This window comes from Canis lupus, chromosome 25, assembly GCF_003254725.2.
Source record: "Canis lupus dingo isolate Sandy chromosome 25, ASM325472v2, whole genome shotgun sequence".
Lineage (NCBI taxonomy): Eukaryota > Metazoa > Chordata > Mammalia > Carnivora > Canidae > Canis > Canis lupus.
In genome coordinates, this window is record NC_064267.1 from 34,985,234 (window position 1) to 35,010,332 (window position 25,099).

The following is a 25,099-nucleotide window of genomic DNA, read 5'->3' on the forward strand; positions in this document are numbered from 1 at the left end:
CCATATAATTTCACTCATATGTGGAATTTAAGAAAGCAAACGAATGGACAAAGGAGACAACAGACAAAAAAAAAAAACCCCACTTAAATACAGAATGCAAATTGGTGGTTGCCAGAGGGAAGGTGGGTGGGGAAAATGAGTGGAATAGAAAAAATGGATTAAGAATTCACTTGCCTTAATGAGCACTGCATGATGTGTAGAATTGTTGAATCATTATACTGTATACTTTAAACTAATATAACACTCTTAAACATACAATTAAAAAAGAAATGAGAAAGGAATTTAGCCATTTTACTACCAAAAAAATGATCAAAGAAGAAAATAGTAATACAGTAAATGGAAAACAAAAAAAGCTATAAGGCACATAGAAAACAATCAGCAAAAGGACAGAATTTCTCTCATTACTTTAAATGTAAATGGATTAAATTCTCCAATTAGAAAAAGACTGGCAGAATAGATTAAAAACACATGATCCAACTATATGCTGTCTACAGGAGACTCACTTTAGATCCAAAAACATATAGATTGAATGTGAAAGAGTAGGAAATGATATTCTGTGCAACAGTAATGAAAAGAAACTAGGGGGGCACCTGGGTGGCTCAGTCAGTTATTTTTATTTTTTTTTTAAGATTTTATTCATGAGAGACATAGAGAGAGAGTCAGAGACACAGGCAGAGGAAGATGCAGGCTCCACGCCCGACGTGGGACTGGATCCCAGGACCCAGGATCACGTCCTGAGCCAAAGGCAGATGCTCAACTGCTGAGCCACCCAGGCGTCCCGGCTCAGTCAGTTAAACATCTGACTCTTGATTTTGGCTCAGGTCATGATCTCAGGTTGTGAGATCAAGTCCTGTGTCAGGCTCTGTTGGGTGTGGAGCCTGCTTAAGATTCTCTCTCTCATCATCCCTCTGCCCCTTCTAAAAAAATAAAAGAGAGGAAGAAACTAGGAATGTCTATACGAGTATCAGACAAAATAGACTTTAAATCAGAAATAGTTATGAGACAAAAAACATCATACATTAATAAAAGGTTCCAAAACTGCAGGATGATGTAACAATTATAAACATTTATACAGCTGATAACAGAGCAACAATGTATGAAAATGACAGAATTGTGGGAAGAATTAGGGAAATGCAAATCAAAAGTACAATACACCATCTCACATCCGCCAGGATGACTAATAAAAATACACACACACACACACACACACACACACACACACACAGAAAACTACTGGTAAGAAGGTGGAGATATTGGAGTCCTTGCACACTGTTAGTGGGATTCTTAAATGGTACAGCTGCTGTGGAATACAATGTGGCAGTTCTTAAAAAAATTAAAATAAGACTTACCATCTGATTGATCAATTCCATTTCTGGAGATATATACCCTACAGATTGCGTGAAGGACCTTGAACAGACGTTTGTACACTTGTATTCAATGCAGTATTATTCACAATAGCTAAAATGCAGAAGCAACGCAAGTATCCATAGACAGATGAATGGATAATCGTAATGTAACTATTACACATACAATGGAATATTATCCAGTCCTAAAAAAGGGAGAAAATTCTGCAATATACTACAACATGGGTGAACTTTGAGGATATTATGTTAAGTGAAATAAGTCAGTCACAAAAAGACAAATATTTTATGATTTCACTTACATGAGGTAGTTAGTAAAAAAAAAAATAGCAGAATGGTGATTGCTCAGAGGCTGGGTAAAGAGGAGAATGGAGATTTATTGTTTTGTTTTGTTTTTTTATTTTTTTTTTATTTATTTATTTATGATAGTCACAGAGAGAGAGAGAGAGAGAGGCAGAGACACAGGCAGAGGGAGAAGCAGGCTCCATGCACCGGGAGCCCGATGTGGGATTCGATTCCGGGTCTCCAGGATCGCGCCCTGGGCCAAAGGCAGGCGCCAAACCGCTGCGCCACCCAGGGATCCCAGATTTATTGTTTAATGTGTGCAGTGTTTCAGTTTTACAAGATGAAAAGAATTATGGAGAATGTGGTAGTGATGACTGTACATTATAAATGTATTTAAAACATCAACTGTATTAATTTAAAAATGGTAAGATGTTACATTTTATGTTATATTTATTTTACTCAATAAAAATAATTGGAAAAAAAAGAAAGAGGAGGTCAGGCAAAGTATGGGCAATTGTGAGTGCAGGAAGGGCAGGCTGATGTCTGGAAGATCCCTCCAAATAATAATCACTTGCTGGAGTTAGCACTCCACCCTACTTCTGCTCCCAATTCTGCTACAAAAAGAGAAGTGAAAGTAGAACTGAAAAGCAGAAAGAACCCATATTCACATATTCTATAGCTGCCTGCAAGTTTTCATTCCAAAGGCAATACTTGGCCCTCCTCTCTCTAAAGTCAATTACTAGTCAAAACCAGTCTAGTCCTACATAATCATTGCCACAGTCAGAACCACACCAGCAAAAGGGGTTGATTAGAGCAGAGTTCCAGCTTCTTAGGCTTGAACCAAATAACTGATGAACTTCACATCTGGTGATTACTCATGAGATATAAGGCTGTGGCAAGTGTCAAGAATTTTTTTTTTTTAAGTGTCAAGAATTTAACTTGGTTTTGATTTTCACACTTGAGTAGAAGGAAATGCTGGCACTCAGATGCAAAAACTGGGTTTCAGCAGCCCCTGAGATACCAAAGTGGAGAGGCCATGCAGATCGTTGAGGATAAATCTAGGAGCTCAGTGTGCAAGGACTCCTAGTATTGACTAGGGTGTATGTCCTCCAGGGTCCCATCTTTCCCTACCAGCAGTCCCTGGAACATTCTAGGGAGTCCATAAAGTAAAAAATATTTTTATACTGCTGCTACATTATCTGCCATATTCCCTGTAATTCTTTCATAAATATAGACTAGAATTTTCCAGAGAATAAATGATACGTAACATCACAAAAGAGTAAATGCAGAATATTTACTTGTATTTTGCTAACCCAAACATTAAAGCCTTTTGCAAAAATGTAAAACAATGGGTCTCTTCTCACTAAACTTTAGAAGTAGTTATCTTTAATTAAAAATGTTACTGGGGCACCTGGCTGGCAGAGACAGTAAAGCATGCAACTCTTGATCTCAGGATCATGAGTTTAAGTCCCGTGCTGGGTGTAAAGTTTACTTAAAAAATAAATAAAATAAAAACAAAAATATTATGCTATTAACATGTACTGAATCTGTACTTTTTGTTATCCTATTTTTTACTGAAATATAATTGACACAGGAAATTAGTTTTAGGTATACAACACATATTTATACATACTGCAAAATCATCACCAAAATCAATCTAGCTGATATACATCACCACATATAATTACAATTTTTTTTGTGATGAGAACTTTTAAGACCTACTCTGTTAGCAACTTTCAAATATACAACATATGGTATGATTTTTTTTTAAAGATTTTGTTTGTTTATTCATAGAGACACAGGGAGAGGGAGAGAGAGAGAGAGAGAGGCAGAGACACAGACTGAGGGAGAAGCAGGCTCCATGCAGGAAGCCTGACGTGGGACTCGATCCTGGAGACCCCCATGCTGCAGGCAGCACTAAACCGCTGCGCCACTGGGGTTGCCAACATATGGTATGATTAACTATAGTTGCCATGATGTATATACATCCCCATGACTTATATAATTTTATAACTGGAAGTTTGTACCATTTGACCCCTTTCAATCATTTTGCCTACTCTCCTTGCTCCCCACCTCTGGCAACTACCAATATGTTCCCTATAAACTTGGGATTTTGTTTTTTCTTTAAGATGACAGCTGTAGGGTGCCTGGATGGCTCAGTTGTTGTTTCTGACTCTTGGTTTTGGTGCAGGTCATGATCTCATGCATCTGGAATCAAGTCCCACATTGGGCTCCATGCTTAGTGGGGTGTCTGCTTGAAGACTCTTCCCCTCTGTTCCTCCCCCCGCTTTGTGCACATGCACTCTCCCAAATAAATCAATCTTTTAAAAAATGACACGTATAAACTCATATGGTATCTGTCTTCCTCTGACTTATTTCAGTTATCACAATGCCCTCATGGTCCATCCATGTTGTTGCAAATGGCAAGATTTCATTCTTTTTAATGGCTGAGTTATTCTACTATAATACATATGCCACAATTTCTTTACTCACCTATTGATGGATAATTAGGTTGTTTCCATATCTCAGCTACTGCAAATAATGCTCCAGATACCATTTTAAGTTAGTGTTTTCATTTCTCTTCAGATAAATACCCAGAGACAGAATTGTTGAATCTTACGGTAATTCTGTATTTAATTGCTTTTAAAGATTTTATTTATTTATTCAGGAGACACACACAGAGAGGCAGAGACATAGGCAGAGGGAGAAACAGGCTCCATGCAGGGAGCCTGATGTAGGACTCAATCCCTGAACTCCAGGATCATGCCCTGAGCCGAAAGCAGAGCTTAACTTAACCACTGAGCCATCCACGCGTCCCTGTATTTAATTTTTTGAGGAAATTCCATACTGCTTTCCATAGTGGCTGCCCCAGTTTATATTCCCACCAACAGTGCACAAGCATTCCCTTTTCTCCACATACTCACCAATACTTATTTTTTTTTTTTTAAAGATTTTATTTATTTATTCATGAGAGACACAGAGAGAGAGAGGCAGAGACACAGGCAGAGGGAGAAGCAGGCTCCATGCACCGGGAGCCCGACGTGGGATTCGATCCCGGGTCTCCAGGATCACGCCCTGGGCCAAAGGCAGGCGCTAAACCGCTGCGCCACCCAGGGATCCCGACTGTATTTGATTTTTCAAGATTTACTTATTTGATATAGAGCAAGTATGAGCTGGGAGGGGCAGAGAGAGAGGCAGACTCCCAGCTGAGCAGGGAGCCTGCCTGACTCAGGGCTCATTCTTAGGACCCTGGAGTCATGACCTGAGCTGAAGGCAGATGCTTAACCAACTGAGCCACCTGGCACCCCCATTATCTAATTTTAAAAAATATTTTAAAAAAATATTTATTTATTCATGAGAGACACAAAAACATAGGCAGAGGGAGAAGGCTCCCCGTGAGGAGCCCGATGCAGGAATGGACCCTAGGTGACTGGGATCATGACCTGAGCCAAAAGCAGCCACTCAATCACTGACCCAGCCAGGTGCCCCTTTAAAAAATATTTTGAGGGAGTGTGTGCATATGTGCATGCATGTGCACACACACAAGTAGGGGGAGGAGTAGAGGGAGTAGCAGACTCCCCACTGAGCAGAGAACCCAATGTGGGAGTATATCCAAGGACCCTGGGATCATGACCTGAGCCAAAGTCAGACAGTTAACTGACAGAGCCACCTAGGCACCCCACCAGTATCTAATTTTAGAACATTCATCACCTAAAAAGTTAATCTCATACACATTAGCAATCACCCTGTGTTCCCCCCATCCTGGAACATACCAATGTACTGTTTCTTTGGATTGGCCTATTCAGAACAAACAGAATCATATAGTACATGGTCTTTTGTGACCAAATTTCACTTAGCATTTTCTCAGTTCATCCATGCTGTAGAATTATGAGTCCTTCATTCCTTTGTGTTGCCAAATAATATTCCATTGTGGGATAGAGCACATTTTGTTTGTACATTCATCAGTCTGTGGACATTTGGACTGTTTCCATTTTTTAGGGGTGCCTGGGTGGCTCTGTCGGTTAAGTGTCTGCCTTGATCTCAGGGTCCTGGGATCAAGCCCCATGTCAGGCTTCCTGCTCAGAGAGTAGTCTGCTTGACCTTTGCCCCTCCCCTGTGTTCATGTGCATTCTTTCTCCTCTCAAATGAACAAAATCTTGAAAAAAAGACTATTTTTAGACCACTTTTAAATTCACACCAAAGAAAACTGAGGTGACAATACAAAGTTCCCACATACCACCTCTTCAACTTACAGTTTCACATTACCATATTGTATTAGGGTGGTACATCTGTTACAATTAATGCACAAATATTGATACATTGTTCTTAACTGAAGTCCCTAATTTATATTAGGGTTCACACTATGTTGTACATTCTTCAGACTTTGACAAATGCATAATGTCATGTATACATCATTACAGTACCATATATAATAGTTTCACAGCTCTAAAAATTCCCTGTGCTCCCCCTATTTATCTTTCCCTTCCTTACACTCCCAAACCTCTGGCAAACACCAATCTCTTTTCCATTTCCATAGTTTTTTTTTTTTTTCCAGATGTGCCATAGTTGGAATCATGCAGTATGTAGTCTTTTCAGACTGGCTTTTTTCATTTTGTAATATGCATTTAAACTTCCTTCATATCTTTTCAGGAATTGATAGCTCACTTCTTACAGCTGAATTTTAATACTTCATTGTTTGGATACAAGGTTTAGTATTCCATTCACATATTGAAGGAGATCTTGAGTGCTTCTAAGTTTTGGCAATTGTGGATAAAGCTACAATGAACACCTCTGTGGAAGTTTTTGCAATGTCGTAAGTTTTCGGCTCATTTGGGTAAATACTAAGAAGCGCTACTGCTGAATATTATGGGGAAAGAGGGGATACTAAGAAGCGCTACTGCTGAATATTATGGGGAAAGAGGGGAATATTATGGGGAAAGAGAATATTATGGGGAATAGAGGCCTGAACTCACGACCCTGAGATCAAGAGTTGCATGCTCTACTGACTGACCCAGCCAGGCACCACAAGAATCTTTTTTCTTTTTTTTTTAAAGACATATTTATTAGGGATGCCTGGGAGGCTCACTGGTTGAGTGTCTGCCTTCAGCTCAGGGCATGATCCCAGGGGTCCTGGAATGGAGTCCTATGTCACTGTTTCTCATGAATAAATAAAAAATCTTAAAAAATATATATTTGAGACAGAGAGATCACACATGCATTGGAGGGAAGGTCAGAGGGAGTGGGAAAGAGAAAATCTCAAGCATACTCCATGCTGGGTATGGCTCCCAAAATGAGGCTTGATCCCAGAATCCTGAGATTATGATCTGAGCTGCAACCAAGAGTCGGATGCTTAACTCAGCCCCCCAGGTGACTCTCTTTTAAGACTCTCTTAAGACTTTTGAGGCAGGGTGCCTGGTTGTCCAACTCTTGAAGCTCAGGTCATGATCAAGCCCCACCTTGGGCTCTGTACTGGGCATGGAGCCTGCTTAAGATTCTTTCTCTTCCTCTACTTTACAACGTCTCTAAAAAGAGAGCTTTGAAAGAAACCGTCAAGTTGACTTCCAAAGTATCTGCACCGTTTTTGCATTCCTACCAGCAACGATGAATGAGAATTCTTGCTTCTTCACATTTTCATTGGCATTTGGGGTCATCTGTGTTTTGGATTTTGGCCATTCTAATAGGAATCTGGTGGTATCCCACTGTTTTTTATTTTTATCCCACTGTTTTAATTTGCCATTCCCTAATATTATCTTTTCATGGACTTTTTTTTGTTGTTGCCATTTTTGTATCTTTTTCGGTGAGGTGTCTTTTTTTTTTAAGATTTATTTATTTATTTATGATAGAGAGAGAGAGAGGCAGAGACACAGACAGAAGGAGAAGCAGGCTCCCTGCCGGGAGCCCAATGCGGGACTCGATCCCGGGACTCCAGGATCGTGCCCTGGGCCAAAGGCAGGCGCCAAACCGCTGAGCCACCCAGGGATCCCCCTGTTAAGTCTTTTAATCAGATTGTCTTCTTGAGTTTTAAGAGGTCTTTGTATATTGTATATTCTGGATAATGATCTTTATCAAATAGGTGTTTTGCAAATATTTTCTCCCAGTCTGTAGCATCTTTCCATTCTCATGGTATCTTTCACAGATAAGTTTTTAATTTTTTTAAAAACGTCTTAAGTAATCTCTACACCCAAACCATAAGTTTGGGGGCTTAAACTCACAACCCCAAGATCAAGAGTCACATGCTCTTCCAACTGAGCTACCTGGGTGCTGTAAGAAGTTTTTAATTTTCATTAAGTCCAACTTATCTTTTCTATTATGGATTGTGCTTTTGTATCTAAGAAAGTTATTGAAACCCAAAGTCACCTAGATTTTTTCCTGTTACCTTCCAGAAGTTTTACCATTTTGGATTTAAAATATAAACTTATGGTACCTTTTAAGTTAATTATGGTAAGAGAAAGGTGATTAGATCTTTTTTATGCAGGTGAATAGTTGTTCCAGCAACATTTGCTGATAAAGACTATCCTTTTTCCATTGATGTGTATGTGCTCCTTTATCATAGATCACTAGACTTCATTTATATAATTCTATTTCTGGGCTCTCTTGTTCTGTTTCATTGACATCTACTCTGCTGCCAAGCCCACACCACCTGGATTACTATAGCTTTATATTAACTCTTTGAGTTGGGAAATGTCAGTCCTCTGACTGTTCTTCAGTATTGTGCTGGCTGTCCTATGTCTTCTGCCTTTATGTGTAAATTTTATAGATTTCCACAATATAACTTGCTGAGATTTTGACTGGAATTGCATTGACTCAAAAAAAAAAAAAAAAAAGTAATTACATTGACTCTACAGATGGAGTTGAGAACTGACACGGAGTCTTCCTATCAATGAACATGGAACATCTCTCCATTTATTTCTTTTTTATCAAAATTTTAGTTTTCCTCATGTAGATCTTGAACCAACTTTGTTAGCATTATACTTTAGTATTTCATTTTTAGGTGTCAATATAAATGGTATTTTAAAATTCAAATTCCAATTGTTTACTGCTGGTATATAGGAAAGAAACTGACATATATATTAACCTTGTATCCTGCAACTTTGTAATTTTTGCTTATTCCAGGTTTTTTAGTTGTTGATTCCATGTGGTATTTTCTGTAGACATTCTATCTGCAAACATTTTTCTTTCTTTTCTAATATTTGTATATCTTATTTCCTTTTCTTGTCTTTTTTGCATTAGTTAAGGCGTTCAGTATGATGTTGAATACAAATGATGAGAGGGGAAATACATATGCCCAATCTTACGAAAAACTAGTGTCTTGGGACACCTGGGTAGCTCAGTGGTTGAGGGTCTGCCTTTGGCTCAGGGGATCCCAGGATGGAGTCCCACACTGGGCTCCCCATGGGGAGCCTGCTTCTCCCTCTGCATGTGTCTCTGCCTCTCTCTCATGAATAAAGAAAATTAGCCACCTGGGCCACCCAACTATAGGGTTTTTGTAGATGTTCTATTATTAGGTTTATGAAGTTCTCCCTCTATTACTAATTTTTTGGGAGCTTTTGCTATTTTTTTAAACCATGACTGTCAACAGAATTTTGTCAAATGCTTTTTTTTTTTGCATCTATTGTTGTGATATTTATTCTTTAACCTGTTGATGAAATGGATCACTAGATTTTTAAATATTGAGCCAGCCTTGTATAACTGCAACACAACATGGTGGGTGTGTTCTTTTTCCAAGCATTGCTATAAACAACCAACCACAAACTGGATGGCTTTGAACAATAGACATTTATTCTCACAGTTCCAGAGGGTGAAAGTCCAAAATTCAGGTATCAACAGGATCATGCCTCCTCCAAAGGAGTCTATGAAAGAACTCTTCCTTGCTTCCTGTAGTTGCTGGTGGTTGCTGGCAATCCTTGGTGTTTCTTGGCTTGTACATACGTCATTACAATCTCTGCTTGCACATTCACAACAGCTTCTCCTCCTCTGTGTCTACTTCTTCACATGGCTTTCACCCTATGACTCTATGACCAAATTTCCCTCTTCTTATAAGAGTATCAGCTACTGGATTATATATAATCCATCCTAATTCAATCACTGCATCTTAACTTGGTTGCATCTGCAAGGACCCTACTTCCAAATAAGGTCACAAGTTCCAGGTGGACATGCATTTGAAAAGGTATGTAATTTTTTACTTTGTTGAGAATTTTTGCATCACCTATGTTCATGAGAGATATTGCTGTATGGCTTTACTGTAATCTTTTATCTGTTTTTGGTGTGAAGTGGTATCTCATTGTGGTTTTGATTCCCATTTCCCTAATTATTAATGATGTTAAAGTTCTTTTCCTGTGTTTTTTCTTTTTTAAGGGGGGAAGGGACAAAGGGAGAGAGAGAATCTTAAGTAGGCTCCACACCCAACACAGAACCCGACATGGGACTTTATCTTACAACCTTCAGATCATGACCTGAGCCAAAATCAAGAACCAGATGCTTAAGGGATTGAGCCACCCAGGCAACCTTTCATGTATTTGTCTATTTGTATATGGTCTTTGGAGAAACATCTATTCAAATGTTTCCTGGTTTTAAATTGGGTGATTTTTTTCTTTGTTGTTGAGTTGTAAGAGTTCTTTATGTATTCTGGAAAGTAGACCTTTACCAGGTATTTCAGATGAACGATTCCGTCCCATTTCATGGGTTGTCTTTTTACTTTGATGGTATTCTTTGAAGTAAAAAATAATAATAACAACAACAATTTGGGCAGCCCCAGTGGCACAGCGGTTTAGTGCTGCCTGCAGCCCAGGGCGTGATCCTGGAAACCTGGGATCGAGTCCCACATCAGGCTCCTGCATGGAGCCTGCTTCCCCCTCCTCCCGTGTCTTTCTATCATAAGTAAATAAATAAATCTTTAAAAAATATAATAATAATAATTTAATTTTGATGAAGTACAATTTACCTGTTCTTCTTTACTTGCTTTCACTTTCAGCATCACGTCTAATACATGGTCACGATTTACACCTATGTTATCATCCAGAGTTTTAAAGTTTTGGTTCCTATATTTGAGTGCTTAATCCTTTGGAGTTAATTTTTTACTTTGTGTGGGGCAAGGATCCAACATCATTCTTTTTTGCATTTGGATTTCTTTAGTCCCTGCATCATTTCTTGGAAAGACAATTATTTCCACCCCTGAACAGCACCCTTGTGAAAAATCCATTTACCATAGGTACATGGGTTTATTTGACTCAGTTCTATTCCACTGATCCCTAAGCCTATCTCTATATCAGTACCAAACTGTCTTGCTTATTCTAGCTTTAATAAGTTTTGAATTCAGAAGGTAGGAGTCCTTCAACTTGCTCTTCTTTTTCAAAATTGTTTTGCTTATTCTGGACTTTTTACATTTCCACATAAATTGGAAAATCAACTTGTCCATTTCTGAAAAAAAAAAGAATGTTACATTCTTGATACATATTTCATTGAACTGTAGATTAATTTAGGAAGTATTGCTACTTTAACAATATAGTCTTCCAATCCATTAATAAGTGATGTCTTTCCTTTTATTTACATCTTCTTCTATTTCTTTCATAAACATTCTGCAGTTTTCAGTATGTCTTGCCCTTCTAAGTTTTTCCTACATTTCATTTTGATTACTGCTAGTGTATAGAAGTATAACTGATTAGTGCATTTTTTTTGAAGATTTTATTTATTCATGAGAGACACACAGAGAGAAGCGGAGACTCAGGAGGGAGAAGCAGGCTCCATGCCGGGAGCCCGACGTGGGACTCGATCCCAGGACTCCAGGACTGCGCCCTGGGCCAAAGGCAGGCGCCAAACCGCTGAGCCACCCAGGGATCCCCTTAAAGTCTATTCTAATAGCAAGCAGTACAGCCACTCCATTTCTGTTTTGGTTACTATTTGTATAATATACAATCTTGTTCTATCCTTTTACTTTCAAACTCACTGTGTCTTTGACACTAAAATGCATCTATTGCAGAAATCATAACCATGGATTTTTCACTTAATTCATTCTCTAATTTCTATCTTTTAAATGGAATGTTTAGTCCTTCATTATAATAAAGGTAATTACTAATACGGTAAAATTTACATGTGCCATTTCACTGTTTTCTACATGCTTTCTTTTTTTTTTTTTTTAGATTTTATTTATTTATTCATGATAGTCACAGAGAGAGAGAGAGAGAGAGAGGCAGAGACACAGGCAGAGGGAGAAGCAGGCTCCATGCACCGGGAGCCCGACGTGGGATTCGATTCCGGGTCTCCAGGATCGCACCCTGGGCCAAAGGCAGGCGCCAAACCGCTGCGCCACCCAGGGATCCCTCTACATGCTTTCTATCACTTTTCTCCTTCTATTCTTCCACCACGGCCTTATTTTCTATTAAATAGATATTTTCTAGTTACCATTTTAATTTCATTATTGTTCCTTTTGTTTTATTTTTCAGAGTTCTTTTCTTAGTGTTTTCCCTGGAGATTACAATTAACATATTAACTTGGAACAATGTCATTTGGTTAATATAACATTAATTTTAGTAATATTAAAAAAGTCCACTTGTATATTACTTTATACCCTCCCTTCTACTTTGTGCCTTTACTGTCACATTATATCTTGATACATTGTATACACATCTACTCAGATTTACATCTACTAAAAATTTTTTTAAAAAGATTTACATCTACTGCTTTATGCAGTTGTTTCTTAAATCATAGTCAAGAAAAAATGACAAAAATACATTTTGCTCTCTTTTATCTTTTATGGTTACTTTTTTTGGTTACCTTTTCCAGTTACCTTTTCTGGTGCTACTTACTTCTTCATGTGGACACAAATTACTATCTAGTGTTATTTCATTTCCACATGAAGGACTACCTTCAGTATCTCTTGTAGGATAGGTCTGCCAATGACAGATTATGCCAGCTTTCGTTTATCTGAAATTGTCTTAATTTCTTCTTTTTTTGATTGGGTTAATTGTTTTATCTATTTTTCCCTTTATTTTTAAAATTTAAACTCAATATATAGTGTATTATCACTTTCAGAGATAGAGCTCAATGATTCACTCTCCTTCATTTAAAAATATTTGACATAAATCACATATCATAAAATTCTCTATTTTGAACTGTATAATTTAGTGACTTGTAATATATTCACCAAGCTATGCCCTAACACTAATTCCTTAATATTTTCATCACCCCAAAAGAACCCTGCAATCATTAGCAATTATTCCCCATTCTTGTCCACATCCTCACTCTCTGGAAACCAATCATTTAATGTCTCTATGATTTACATATTCTGGATAATTCACTGAAGTAGAAGAATATAAAATGTGGTTTTTTTACAATATTTTTTTATTTATTTATGATAGTCACACACAGAGAGAGAGAGAGGCAGAGACACAGGCAGAGGGAGAAGCAGGCTCCATGCACTGGGAGCCCGACGTGGGATTCGATCCCGAGTCTCCAGGATCGTGCCCTGGGCCAAAGACAGGCGCTAAACCGCAGCGCCACCCAGGGATCCCCCTCTATATGGTTCTTAAATTTTTTTTAAACATCTTGTTACTGAGATATAATTCACAGACTATACATACAATTCACCAATCTAAATTGTATATATGTTTTTAGTATATACATAGGTATGTACAACATCACCACCCTACCCACCTTTCCATCCTTTCTGAATCTCAGCCCTAAACAACCACTGGCCTACCTTCTGTCTCTAGATTTCCCTCTCCTGCACATTTTTTATGAATGGGAATCTATAGTCTTTTGTGACTGGTTTCTTTCACGTGGTATAACATTTTCAAAATTCAAGTATTGGATGCTATTTGTCTCTGTTTCACTTTTTTTTTTCTTCCTTTTTTAAAAAAAGATTGATTTATTCATGAGAGACAGACAGAGAGGCAGAGACACAGGCAGAGGGAGAAGCAGGCTCCATGCAGGAAGCTTGTTGTGGGACTTTATCCTAGAACTCCAGGATCATGCCCTGAGTCAAAGGCAAACACTCAACTGCTGAGCCATCTAGGCATCCATCTTTCTTCCTTTTTAAAAATTTTTTTGTGGGCAGCCCTGGTGGCTCAGTGATTTAGTGCCGCCTTCAGCCCAGGTCCTGATCCTGGAGACTAGGGATCGAGTCCCACGTCAGGCTCCCTGCATGGAGCCTGCTTCTCCCTCTGCCTGTGTCTCTGCCTCTCTCTCTCTGTGTCTCCCATGAATAAATAAAATCTTAAAAAAAATTTTTTTTGTGTGATTGGACATCTCGGTGGCTCAGTGGTTGCACATCTGCCTTTGGCTCAGAGAGTGATCCCAGGATCCGGGATCAAGTCTCACATCAGGCTCCCTGCGAGGAGCCTGATTCTCCCTCTGCCTATGTCTCTGCCTCTCTCTCTCTGTGTGTCTCTTGTAAATAAATAAATCTTAACTTTTTTTGTAGGGTGCCTGGGGGGTGGCTCAGTCAGTTAGGCATCTGACTTTTGCTCAGGTCATGAGCCTCTCTTTGGGCTCCCTGCTTGATGGGGAGCCTGCTTCTCCCTCTGCCTCTGCTTGCTCTTCCTGCTGCTTGCGCACATACTTTCTCAAGTAAATAAAAGTTTAAAAATAAATAATTTTCAAAAAAACAAAAAAATAAATAATTTTCTCTTGATAGTTCTATATTCTTTTATTATTTAGTGTCTAATCTAGAAATTACAACAACATAAATCTAGTTAATCTAAGTAATATAAGTACTTTCAACTTTTACTCAATAATTCAAGAAACTATAATAATAATAATTCAGGAAACTAACAGCATTAGAATTTCATTTACTTCCTCCTTATGTACTATTTTCATTAATTTGAAACTTAAATATACCAACACACAATAAATACCCATTCAGGAATTGTATTATTTTATTTTATTAAAGATTTTATTTATTTATTTGATAGAAAGCATGAGAGAGGGCAGGGAGAGGAGCAAGCAGGGGGAGAGGGAGAAGCAGGTTTCCCTGCTGAGCGGGGAGCCAGATGTGGGGCTCTATTCTAGGACCCTGGGATCATGACCTGAGCCAAAGGCAGATGTTTAACTGACTGAGCCACTCAGGTCCCGAAGGAATTATAGTATTTTTAGGTAGTATGTATTCATTCAAATTTATCCCATATTTGCCACTTTTTTGCCATAACCACATCTAAGCTTCTCTCTAGGATAATTTTCCTTCTAGGTGAAGAATATCATTTAGTATCTTCCTTCAATGTGAGTTTCCCAGAGACAAAGTCTCTCAATTTTTTGTTTGCCATAGGGTATCTTTATTTCACCTTATTAGAAGTTATTTTTCATGAATACTAGATTCTACATAGGCAGTTTTCTTTTCTCTTTTAAAGACTGTATTTTTTTAAGTAATCTCTGCACCCAATGTGAGGCTCAAACTCACAACCCTGAGGTCAAGTGTCCCATTCTCCACTGACTGAGCCAGCCAGGTGCCCTTTTAATCACCTTGTGGCTTACACTTTTTGACAAGTTAGCTATTAGTACATTTGTTGCCTTTTTAAGGTAACCTTTCTTTTCTTTTCCTTTGAGACTGGTCTTAACATGTGTGCATGTGCATCGCATATGCATATTTGTCTTTCAACAGTTTTACTGTAATATACCTAAGTGTACTTTTTTTTATATATATTCTACTTGGGATCTTTCAGACACCTTGTATCTATTGCTCTGTTGTTTTCTGTCACCTTCAGAATATTCTTTACCATAGTCTTTTCAGATATTTCTTCTGTTCTATACCCTCTTTAACTTCCTTCTGGGCCACTTATGCATATATTATAACCCCATATCTCCCATATCTTTGTATCTCAATGCTTCCGTTTTTTTTTTTTTTCTCCTTATCTCTCAGTTGACTTTTTACTTCCTCAATTAAGTCTAAACTACCATTACCCAGTTTTTTTGCATGGAGATGTTTTTCCCCAAAATTTGTACGTTGAAGTCCCTAGTACCCTGGAGTGGGGTTGTATTTGGAGATAGAGCCTTTAAAACTAGATTATTAAGTTTAAATGAGATCACTGGGGTAGGCTCTAATTAAATATGACTTGTGTCTTTGTAAGAAAAGGATATTAAGACACAGATACACACAGGATAAGACCATGTGACTGAGAGAAGACAGTCATCTACAAGAAAAGATGAGAGGCCTCAGGAGAATCCAGCCCTGCCAGCACCCTAATCTTGGACTTCCCATCCTCCAGAACTGTGAAGAAATAAGTCTTTGTTAATCTACCCAGTCTATAGTACGTTGCTATGGCAGTCCTAGCAACCTAATACACCCATCCTTTGAGTATTTAATTTTATTTGGCAGAAATTTCAGTTCTAGAAATTCCAACTTTTTTTCCTCATAGTTCCCAATTCTTTGCTAAAATTCTTACTGTTGTATTTTACCTCTTTGAATACAGTAAGTGTAGCTATTTTTTTTAAGATTTTATTTTTTTAAAGAGGGGCTTAGAGAGATTGATGGGGAGAGGAGGAGAGAGAATCTTAAGCAGGCTCCATGCCCCAGCACAGAGCCTGACACATCACTTGATCTCACAACCCTGAGATCATGACCTGAGCTGAAATCAAGAGACCAATGCTTAACTGACTGAATCACCCAGGCACCCCAAGTGTAGCTATTTAAAAATGTATCTGGTTGCTCAATTATCTGAGTCTTATATGGATCAGGATCAAGCATCTATTTTTTTTCCTATTTTTAGTCACCTCATTTTCTTTGTGTTATTAGTTATTATTGATTGATTGGTAAGCATTGTGGAAACATTTTGATGCCTAACATAATGTTACCTTCCTTCAGAGAATTTGTATTTGCTCTGGCAAGTAGCAGTTGAGTTCACCTAAATTCATATTTAGGTGATGAGATGAGCACTGGGTGTTATACTCTATGCTGGAAAATTGAATTTAAATAAAATTTAATAAATAAATAAACTAATTCATATTCAGGGACTGACATGATTCAGTCTACCTATAGTTCTTTACTCCAACTCTGTAGCCCTTTAGATTCACAACTCAAGGAGTGGGGAAGTATACTAGGGACCACCACTGATTTAGGAGCCCTGGCCTCTGTTTTTGATCCTTAAAGACTTTCAAATGTGCTAAAGCTTTTCAACTTTTAGCTACTGCTTTCAGAATTAGAATATGCCTGTAGGGTTTCTGTCCTTTTGTATCTTGCCTTTCTTATGGTTTTCTTCATTAACTCTTCAGTTAAATTTAGGTGTATTTTATATACATGTTTATATATAAGCACATACGTATGTCCATGTATATATGTAATATACCTACCTACAGACACACAGATGGGTAGACATGTAGGTGTGTATATATAATCTACATGTACTGCTTTCTAGAAATTGCATGCTAAACACAGCATTGATAATACTGTTAATAGAAATGAGGGGAAGGGATCCCTGGGTGGCGCAGCGGTTTGGCGCCTGCCTTTGGCCCAGGGCGTGATCCTGGAGACCCAGGATCGAATCCCACGTCGGGCTCCCGGTGCATGGAGCATGCTTCTCCCTCTGCCTGCTTCTCCCTCTGCCTGTGTCTCTGCCTCTCTCTCTCTCTCTGTGTGACTATCATAAATAAATAAATAAAAGTTTAAAAAAAATATTAAAAAAAAAAAAAAAAAAGAAATGAGGGGAAGCCTGGAATGAGGTTTTAATACAGAGAAGATTTATGTTTACTTTTTCCAAGAGTCTGGAGTATTAGCACTATGAGAAACTCAGGAACGTAAGCATTCGGGGTCATTGTATTTGATTTCAGGGATAGAAAAAATTCAAAGATAAGCCATAGTTTGCTCTAATGGTTATATACTACTCACTCACGCTTATTCCTACAATGTAACCCTTTAGGGCACCAACCCAAAATGTTGGAGGTTTCCTAGTGTCATCTACACTTAGTGGGTTCTAGAATCTAATTATTGTCCACCTGGAAAATTGCAAGACTGTCAAAAGCACTCCTTAGAATATATTTACTGAACGGGGAAAAAGGGACCTTGAAAAATCTCCTCCATAAAAGCAACGAGTACACTGCAAAACTGGTCAAAATCAAACTTTCTGGAATTGTGGATACTAGCCAGAGGTTTGCAACAATCTGAAGAGCATTTGTTCAGTTAAACCGGCTGAATAAAAAAAATAAATAAAATAAAATAAAGGCTGAATCTCACAAGCTTTGTGGTATTTTAACTTGTTCTACTCACATCCTCCTTTCTCTGCAGTAGCATCTATAGCCTCACTACTATGGTAATAATGTAGCAGTCATGGGGGGGGGCGGGGCAGAACAGGTTCCAGGCATTTAAAGAAGTGTATGTCTAGACATTAACTGATCACTAAACTACCAAGGGAAATTTTCAGTGCTACACATAATCTAGATTACAGAGATTGTAAATCAGGCAGAAAAGCCATCAAATAAAAAATAATAACAGCAATTCCTGGGAGTGGAGATCTAATTTGCAGAGTTGCCACATATATGAAAAATGTCTAGTTTCCAATAAAAAATGAGACATGTTAAGAAATAGTAAAATAGGGATCCCTGGTTGGCGCAGCAGTTTGGCGCCTGCCTTTGGCCCAGGGCGCGATCCTGGAGACTCGGGATCGAATCCCACATCGGGCTCCCAGTGCATGGAGCCTGCTTCTCCCTCTGCCTGTGTCTCTGCCTCTCTCTCTCTCTGTGACTATCATAAATAAATAAAAATTAAAAAAATATAAAAAATAAAAAAAAAGAAGCCAAAATCATACAGTGAGGAAAGGACAATCTTTAAAAAAAAAAAAAAAAAAGAAATAGTAAAATATGGCCCATTCACATGATAAAAAAAAGTAGTCAATAGAAACTGCCTAGGATAAACCCAGCTGATGGCTTTACTGAACACGGGACTTTAAATCAGTATTTTAATTACTGTTTAAAAAAATAAAGAAAACCACATCTAAAGACATTAAGAAAAAAAAAATAAAGACATTAAGTATAGAAAGTGTCTCACCAAATAAACTATCAATAAAGATGCAAGTTATAAGCGAGAAAAAGGCAAAAATTTGGAAGTCAGAAAATATAACAACTGAAAGGACAATTTCCACTAGAGGGGCTTAACAGTAGATCTGATGAGGCAGAAGAAATAATCCATGAACTAGGAGATAGGTCCACTGAGATTATCCAGTACGAGAAAGAGGAGGGAAAAAGAAGAAAAATAAACACAATTTCTGGAGACTAAGATGCCATCTAACATACCAAATACAAATAATTGTGGAGTCTCAGTAGGAAAGGTGAGTCAGAAAGGGTCAAAAAGGTCATCTGAAGAAATAGTGGACCTAAAATTACCAAACCTGGTAAAAAATTCAACTGAATCTCCAAGAAGCCTAAAGAATACAAAGTAGGATAAACTCAAATTTGATTTGCAACATCAACTATTTCCTGGGTCTCCAGCCTGCTGGCCCACTCTGAAGATTTTGGACTTGACAGCCTCCATAAATTATGTGAGCCAATTCCTTAAAATGAACAAATCTCTTTCTTCGTGTGCATGTGCATGCATGTGTGCGCATGCAGGCTCCCGATTCTGTTTCTCTGGAGAACCCTAATACAGAATTAGCACCACACAAAAAGAGGAAGAGAGGGGCACCTGTACGGCCCATTTGATTAAGTGTCTGCCTTCCGCTCAGGTCACGATCTCAGGATCCTGGGATCAAGCCCCACCTAGGGCTCCCTGATAAGCAGGAAGCCTGCTTCTCTGTGTGTATGTTTATGCTCTATCTCACAAATAAATAAAATCTTTAAAAACAAAAAAGAGGAAAGAACAGAACTGTGTATGAACAAAGTTTTTGTATACTACTGAAATCAATTTGGTATTAATGTGAATAAGATTGTTATACATTAACATGCAGAAAAAGCATCTGATAAAATCCAACACACTTTCAACATAAAAATGTTCATCACGTGTCAAAAAAAAAAAAGAAAAAAGAAAAAATTCTTGTCAAATTAGGAATAGAAGGAAACTTCCTTAACATTATCAATCAAGTTTATGGAAAACTCACAGCTAACCTATACTCAATAGTGAAAGACTTAAAATTATTCCCTATAAACATCAGAAATAAAATAGGATGCCCATTTTCACCATTGCTATAAACATTGTAACTGAAATTCCAACTACAGCAACTGTGCAAGAAAAAGAAATAAAAGACATCCAAATTGGAGGTGATTGGCTGGGTGGCTCAGTCACTTAAGTATCTGACTCTTGGTTTTGGCTTGAGTCATGACCTTAGGGTCATGGAATGCAGCCCTGCAGTGAGCTCCACACTTGGCATGGAGTTGGCTTGGGATTCTCTCCCTTTTCCCCTCCCTCCCACCCTCCCTTCCCCTGCTCATGCACACTCACTCTCTAAAATGAATAAATAAAAAAAATCTTTTAAAAAAAGAAAGGCATTCAAATTGGAAAGAAAGAAGTATAACTATCTCTGGAGATCATCTGATTCCATAAATAGAAAATATCAAGAATTTTTTTAAAAAAGAAAAAGCCCTAAGCCTAATTCAAAAAAGTGGTTAAGGTTAAAGATTAATGCATAAAAACCAGTTATGTTTCTGCACACGAGCAATGGACAATTCAAAAATGAAATTAAGAAAACAATTACAGTAGCATCCAAAACAATAAAATTCCTAGAAATAAATTTAATCAGAGAGGTAAAATACTTGTATGTGGAAACTATAAAATGTTGCTGAAAACAATTAAAGACCTAAACAAATGGAAAAAATATCCTGTCTATATAGGACTAAGTATTATTAAGATGGCAATACTTGCAAGGCACTGTACAAATTCAATGCAATCCCGATCAAAATTCCAACGGCTTTTTTTTCCCCAGAAATGGAAATTTCACATGAAATTCTAAGGGGCCTGAACAGTTAAAATTAAAAAAATATTCGAAAAAGAAAACAAATCTGGAAGACACACTTTCCAACTTCACAACTAACTAAAAAGAAACAGTAACCAAAACAGTCTTATACTGACATTAAGAATGACATTTATGGAGGGGCGGGGGTGGGATAACCGGGTAATGGACATTCAGGAGGGCATACAATGTCATGAGCACTGGGTGTTACAGAAGACTGACAAATCACTGAATTCTACCTCTGAAACTAACAATACACTGTATGTTAAATTTAAATTAAAAATAAATTAAAAATGATATTTAGACCAACAGAATAGAATTTAGAGTTCAGAAATAAACCCTATGAAATAAACATCTATGCCCAATTGATTTTTAACAAGGATGCCAAAACTATTCTATGGAGAAAGAATATAGTCCTCAACAAGTAATACAGGGATAAGTGGATAAACACGTGCCAAAGAATAAAGATGGATTCCTACCTCACTCCATATACAAAATGTAACTCAAAATGGATCAATGATCCAAATACAAGAGCTAAAGCTGAAAACTGTTACAAGAAAACATAGGGGTAAATCTTCATGACCTCAGAGTTGGCAACAGATTCTTAGATTTGACACCAAAAGCACAAGAAACAAAAAGAAAAACAGATAAATAGGACTTCACAAAAATTTAAAATTTTTATGCATCAAATTAACATTATGAAGAAAGAAAAGATATCCTACAGAATGGAACAAAATATCTGCACATCATTTATCAGACAAGTATTCTGCACCCAAAATATGTAAAACAACAAAACAAAACAAAACCCCCACAACTCCAAAAACCTCTTTACAATTCAACAAAAAGATAACTCAATTTAAAAATAAGGAAAATAGGGACACCCAGGTGGCTCAGTGGTTGAGCGTTTGCCTTTGGCTCAGGGTGTGATCCTGGAGTCAGGATCAAGTCCCACATCAGGCTCCCTACAAGGAGCCTGCTTCTCCCTCTGCCTGTGTGTGTCTCTGCCTCTCCCTTGGTCTCTCAAGAATAAATAAACAAATAAATCTTTAAAAAAATCAGGAAAATATTTGAAAGGACTTCTTCAAAGAAGATATACAAATGGACAATAAGCACATGAAAAGATGTTCAATGTCATTGGTTATTAAGGAAATGTAAGTTAAAACCACAATGAGATACCACTTCACAGTGGCTGTAATTAAAAATGGAAAAGTCTTGGCAAGAATTGGAGAAAATGGAACCTCTGTTATGTTGTTGGTAGGAATGAAAATGGTGCAGCCACTGAGGAAAACAGTTTGCTGGCTCCTCAAAAAGTAAACAGAATTACCTTATAGCTTATCTATTTCACTCCTAGGTATATACCCAAAGGAAATGCAAATAGGTACTCAAATAATATACAGGCATATTTACAGCAGTATTCAGAATAGTCAAAACGTAGGAACAAGTCCAATTGTTCATCAATAATGAATGGATAAATCTATTGTGGAATAAACAGATAATGGAATATTACTCATCCATAAAAAAGAACAAAGTAGGGATCCCTGGGTGGTGCAGCGGTTTAGCGCCTGCCTTTGGCCCAGGGCGCGGTCCTGGAGACCCGGGATCGAATCCCACATCGGGCTCCCGGTGCATGGAGCCTGCTTCTCCCTCTGCCTGTGTCTCTGCCCCTCTCTCTCTCTCTCTCTGTGTGACTATCATAAATAAATTAAAAAAAAAAAAAGAACAAAGTAGTAATATATACTACAACTTGCATAAACCCTAAAAACATGCTAAATAAAAGAAGCCAAACATAAGTCACATATTTTATTATTACTTCCACATAATGTATCCAAAATCAGTAAATCCATAGAGACAGGGGACCCCTGGGTGGCTCGGCGGTTTGGCACCTGCCTTTGGCCCAGGGCACGATCCTGGAGTCCCGGGATCAAGTCCCACGTCGGGCTCCCGGCATGGAGCCTGCTTCTCCCTCTGCCTGTTTCTCTGCCCCTCTCTCTCTCTCTCTCTCTCTCTCTCTATATATATATATATATATATATAATAAATAAATCAATCAATCTTTAAAAAAAATCCATAGAGACAGAAAGGTAGACACTTATCAGTAAGTACAGGGAAGTGTGAATGGGGAATAATTACTTCCTTCCAGGATCAAAAAGAGGTTGAAATTAGCAAGTGGTTATTTTGGTGTGCTTGCTTAAGGTGACACCTGAGTCCATGAAATGAGCGGACATTGGAGCCACAGGAATGAAGAAATGGGTTAATCTAGACATTTCTCTTGTACCCTCTGAAGTGCAAAATGCCAACAAGCATTGTTCTGACAAGAGGGGATACAAAGAATGCAGATGGTTCTGGGGTAGATTTTCTGAGGGGAAGGCCCTGCACATACATGCCAAGTTACACGGACAATGGTAGCTCCAAGAGGCAAGAAATAGTTTTTGTTTTTTAAAAGGTTTTATTTATTTATTCATGAGAGACAGAGAGAGAGAGAGAGAGAGAGAGAGAGGCACAGACACAGGCAGAGGGAGAAGCAGGCTCCCTGCAGGGAGCCCAACGTGGGATTCGATCCCAGATCTCCAGGACCCTGGGCTGAAGGCGGTGCTAAGCCACTGAGCCACCCAGGCAGCCCAAGAAATATTTTTTTTGACATAAACAGACATCTATTGTGGACTGGGCTATGCATACCTGTTGGTAGATACAAATGCTCAAAACAAAAACAAAAAAAAAAAAAAAACAAAACTGAAAACAGAAGATACTGCACCAATTTGGACTGCCAATTCACATTCCTCAGACCAAGGAACACATTTTCATTCCCAGAGGAACAGTTTGTTAGAGAGTAGAATGGACAATTGAAACTTTGTCTAAAATGGAGGGAATAAAGGCATGAAGGGTTGACTTGCACGCTTCCATGAGTGTGTACTGACACAGCATGAGGAAGGCCCAGAGATTCTCTCCTCTGCTCTGGGGGATCTAGAGAAGAGGGGGTGGAGAAAGATGCTGGTGCAACAATACTTTTTTTTGTTTTCCCCACCTTACCTCAACATTCTTTTTTCTTAATGGTTCTCAGACCAGAGCTGCAACTGCATGTGCCAGAGCTGGGATGAACTGAGTATCTGTTCACTGGGGCTGCCATAACAAAGTACCACTAACTGAGTAGCTTCGACAGCAGATATGTATTGTTTCACAGGGCTGGAGGCTAGAAGTCTGAGATCAGGGTGTTGGCAGGGTTGGTTGCTTCAGAGCGCTATGAAGGACAACTCTTTCATGACTCCCTCCTGCCCCTGGTGGGCTTGGTGACAAAGTAGTGTGTGTGTAGGACTTGGTTACAAAGTGGCATATGTATTTACATCTCCTCAGAGACAAAATTCAACTTTGTTTTTTTACATAATCTCAAATACTGAAAGAATATTAAACTATTTGAAAGACAATGTAGGAAACATTCATCTAAAAAGAAACAAGGTGGAGTTCTAGTGACTGGCTATAACCATATGAAATTATTAAATTTCTTATTGTTAATCTCCATGCAAAGGGCTAACTCTGACCCTAAGAAATGAAAGCCACTTATCAGCACTTCCTTTGATGTATGGCCAAGGTAAAACCCAGTATTTTGCTTGCTTATTGTGCCAGACCCACTATCAGTTTAATGACAGCAATTCTCCATGGTTAGCATTCCTGGGAGTTCTAGGGGTGATTTACAGGGAGGCATTTGTCTTGAACCAAAATGAAAAGTCCTAATAATAGCCATAAAAAGCTGAGTAAATTCATAAGCTGCTTTAATTGCTGAAATTTACTCCCACTTCCCTGATAAGGGCATGAAGATTATGTCTACAGGCATCAGACTGACAATCTAGGAATAATCATTACTTACCAAGCAAAATCAAAGCATTTATCTTTTTAAGCTGCTCTGTACAAGCAGAAGCCTGAAAGCAGTCCCTTTGAGCTGCCTATTCAGCAATGACTAACTTTTCAGTCAGTTTAGAAGACACCTTCAATTTGGGATCCCTCCCACTAAATCAGACTTCCTCTTCAAGTGGTCAGATAGGCAGTCCTTAAAAACCGTGAAACTTTAAATCTGTTCTCCTCACCTCGTAAAACTTTTTTAAGGAGCCCACCAGGCACAGCTTCAGGCTATCCACAATCTCCTGATGAGGCATCTGGAATACCACTCGTGAATACCATTTTGTGAGAGTGCTGGGGAGAAGGCAGTGAGAGAGAGAGAAAGATGAATACATACTCACAGAGGAATGTCTACAGTCTGAATGTCAGTACACACAGGCTTCTCTATGCACCAAAACAACAAATACCTAGTAAATGTATTTATGTTACAGGTAAAAACACATGGTGACATAATATATATTATATACATATTTATATATGGTTTTATTATATGTTTTATATTTATATTTTACACATATAATATGTATTTTTATATGTCATACATAGAATATAAAAATATAGGCACAATTGTGGTCTTTGCAACAAAACTGCTTCCAACTGAAAAAATTTAACCACCTAGATATCCACCAACAGAGAACTAAACAGTGCTCCAGCAAACAATAAATTCCATGCAGCAGTTAAAAAGAATTGGCTGAGATTTATTTG

General features: G+C 38.1%; 1 protein-coding gene across 5 annotated transcripts in view; it reads right to left on the reverse strand.

Annotated features, from left to right (window-relative positions):
* PIWIL2 (piwi like RNA-mediated gene silencing 2) overlaps positions 1–25,099 on the reverse strand; it is a 76,559-nt gene that overhangs the window by 15,507 nt on the left and 35,953 nt on the right. For 3 of the 5 annotated variants that reach the window (XM_025463146.3, XM_049100944.1, XM_025463144.3), the window contains one exon: positions 24,583–24,688. In XM_025463146.3, coding sequence (XP_025318931.3) covers positions 24,583–24,688 — 106 coding nt within the window. Of the gene's footprint in view, positions 1–9,403; positions 11,064–22,293; positions 23,468–24,582; positions 24,689–25,099 lie in introns of those variants that run through there. The other 2 variants (XM_049100945.1, XM_035717212.2) reach the window with 2 other exon arrangements.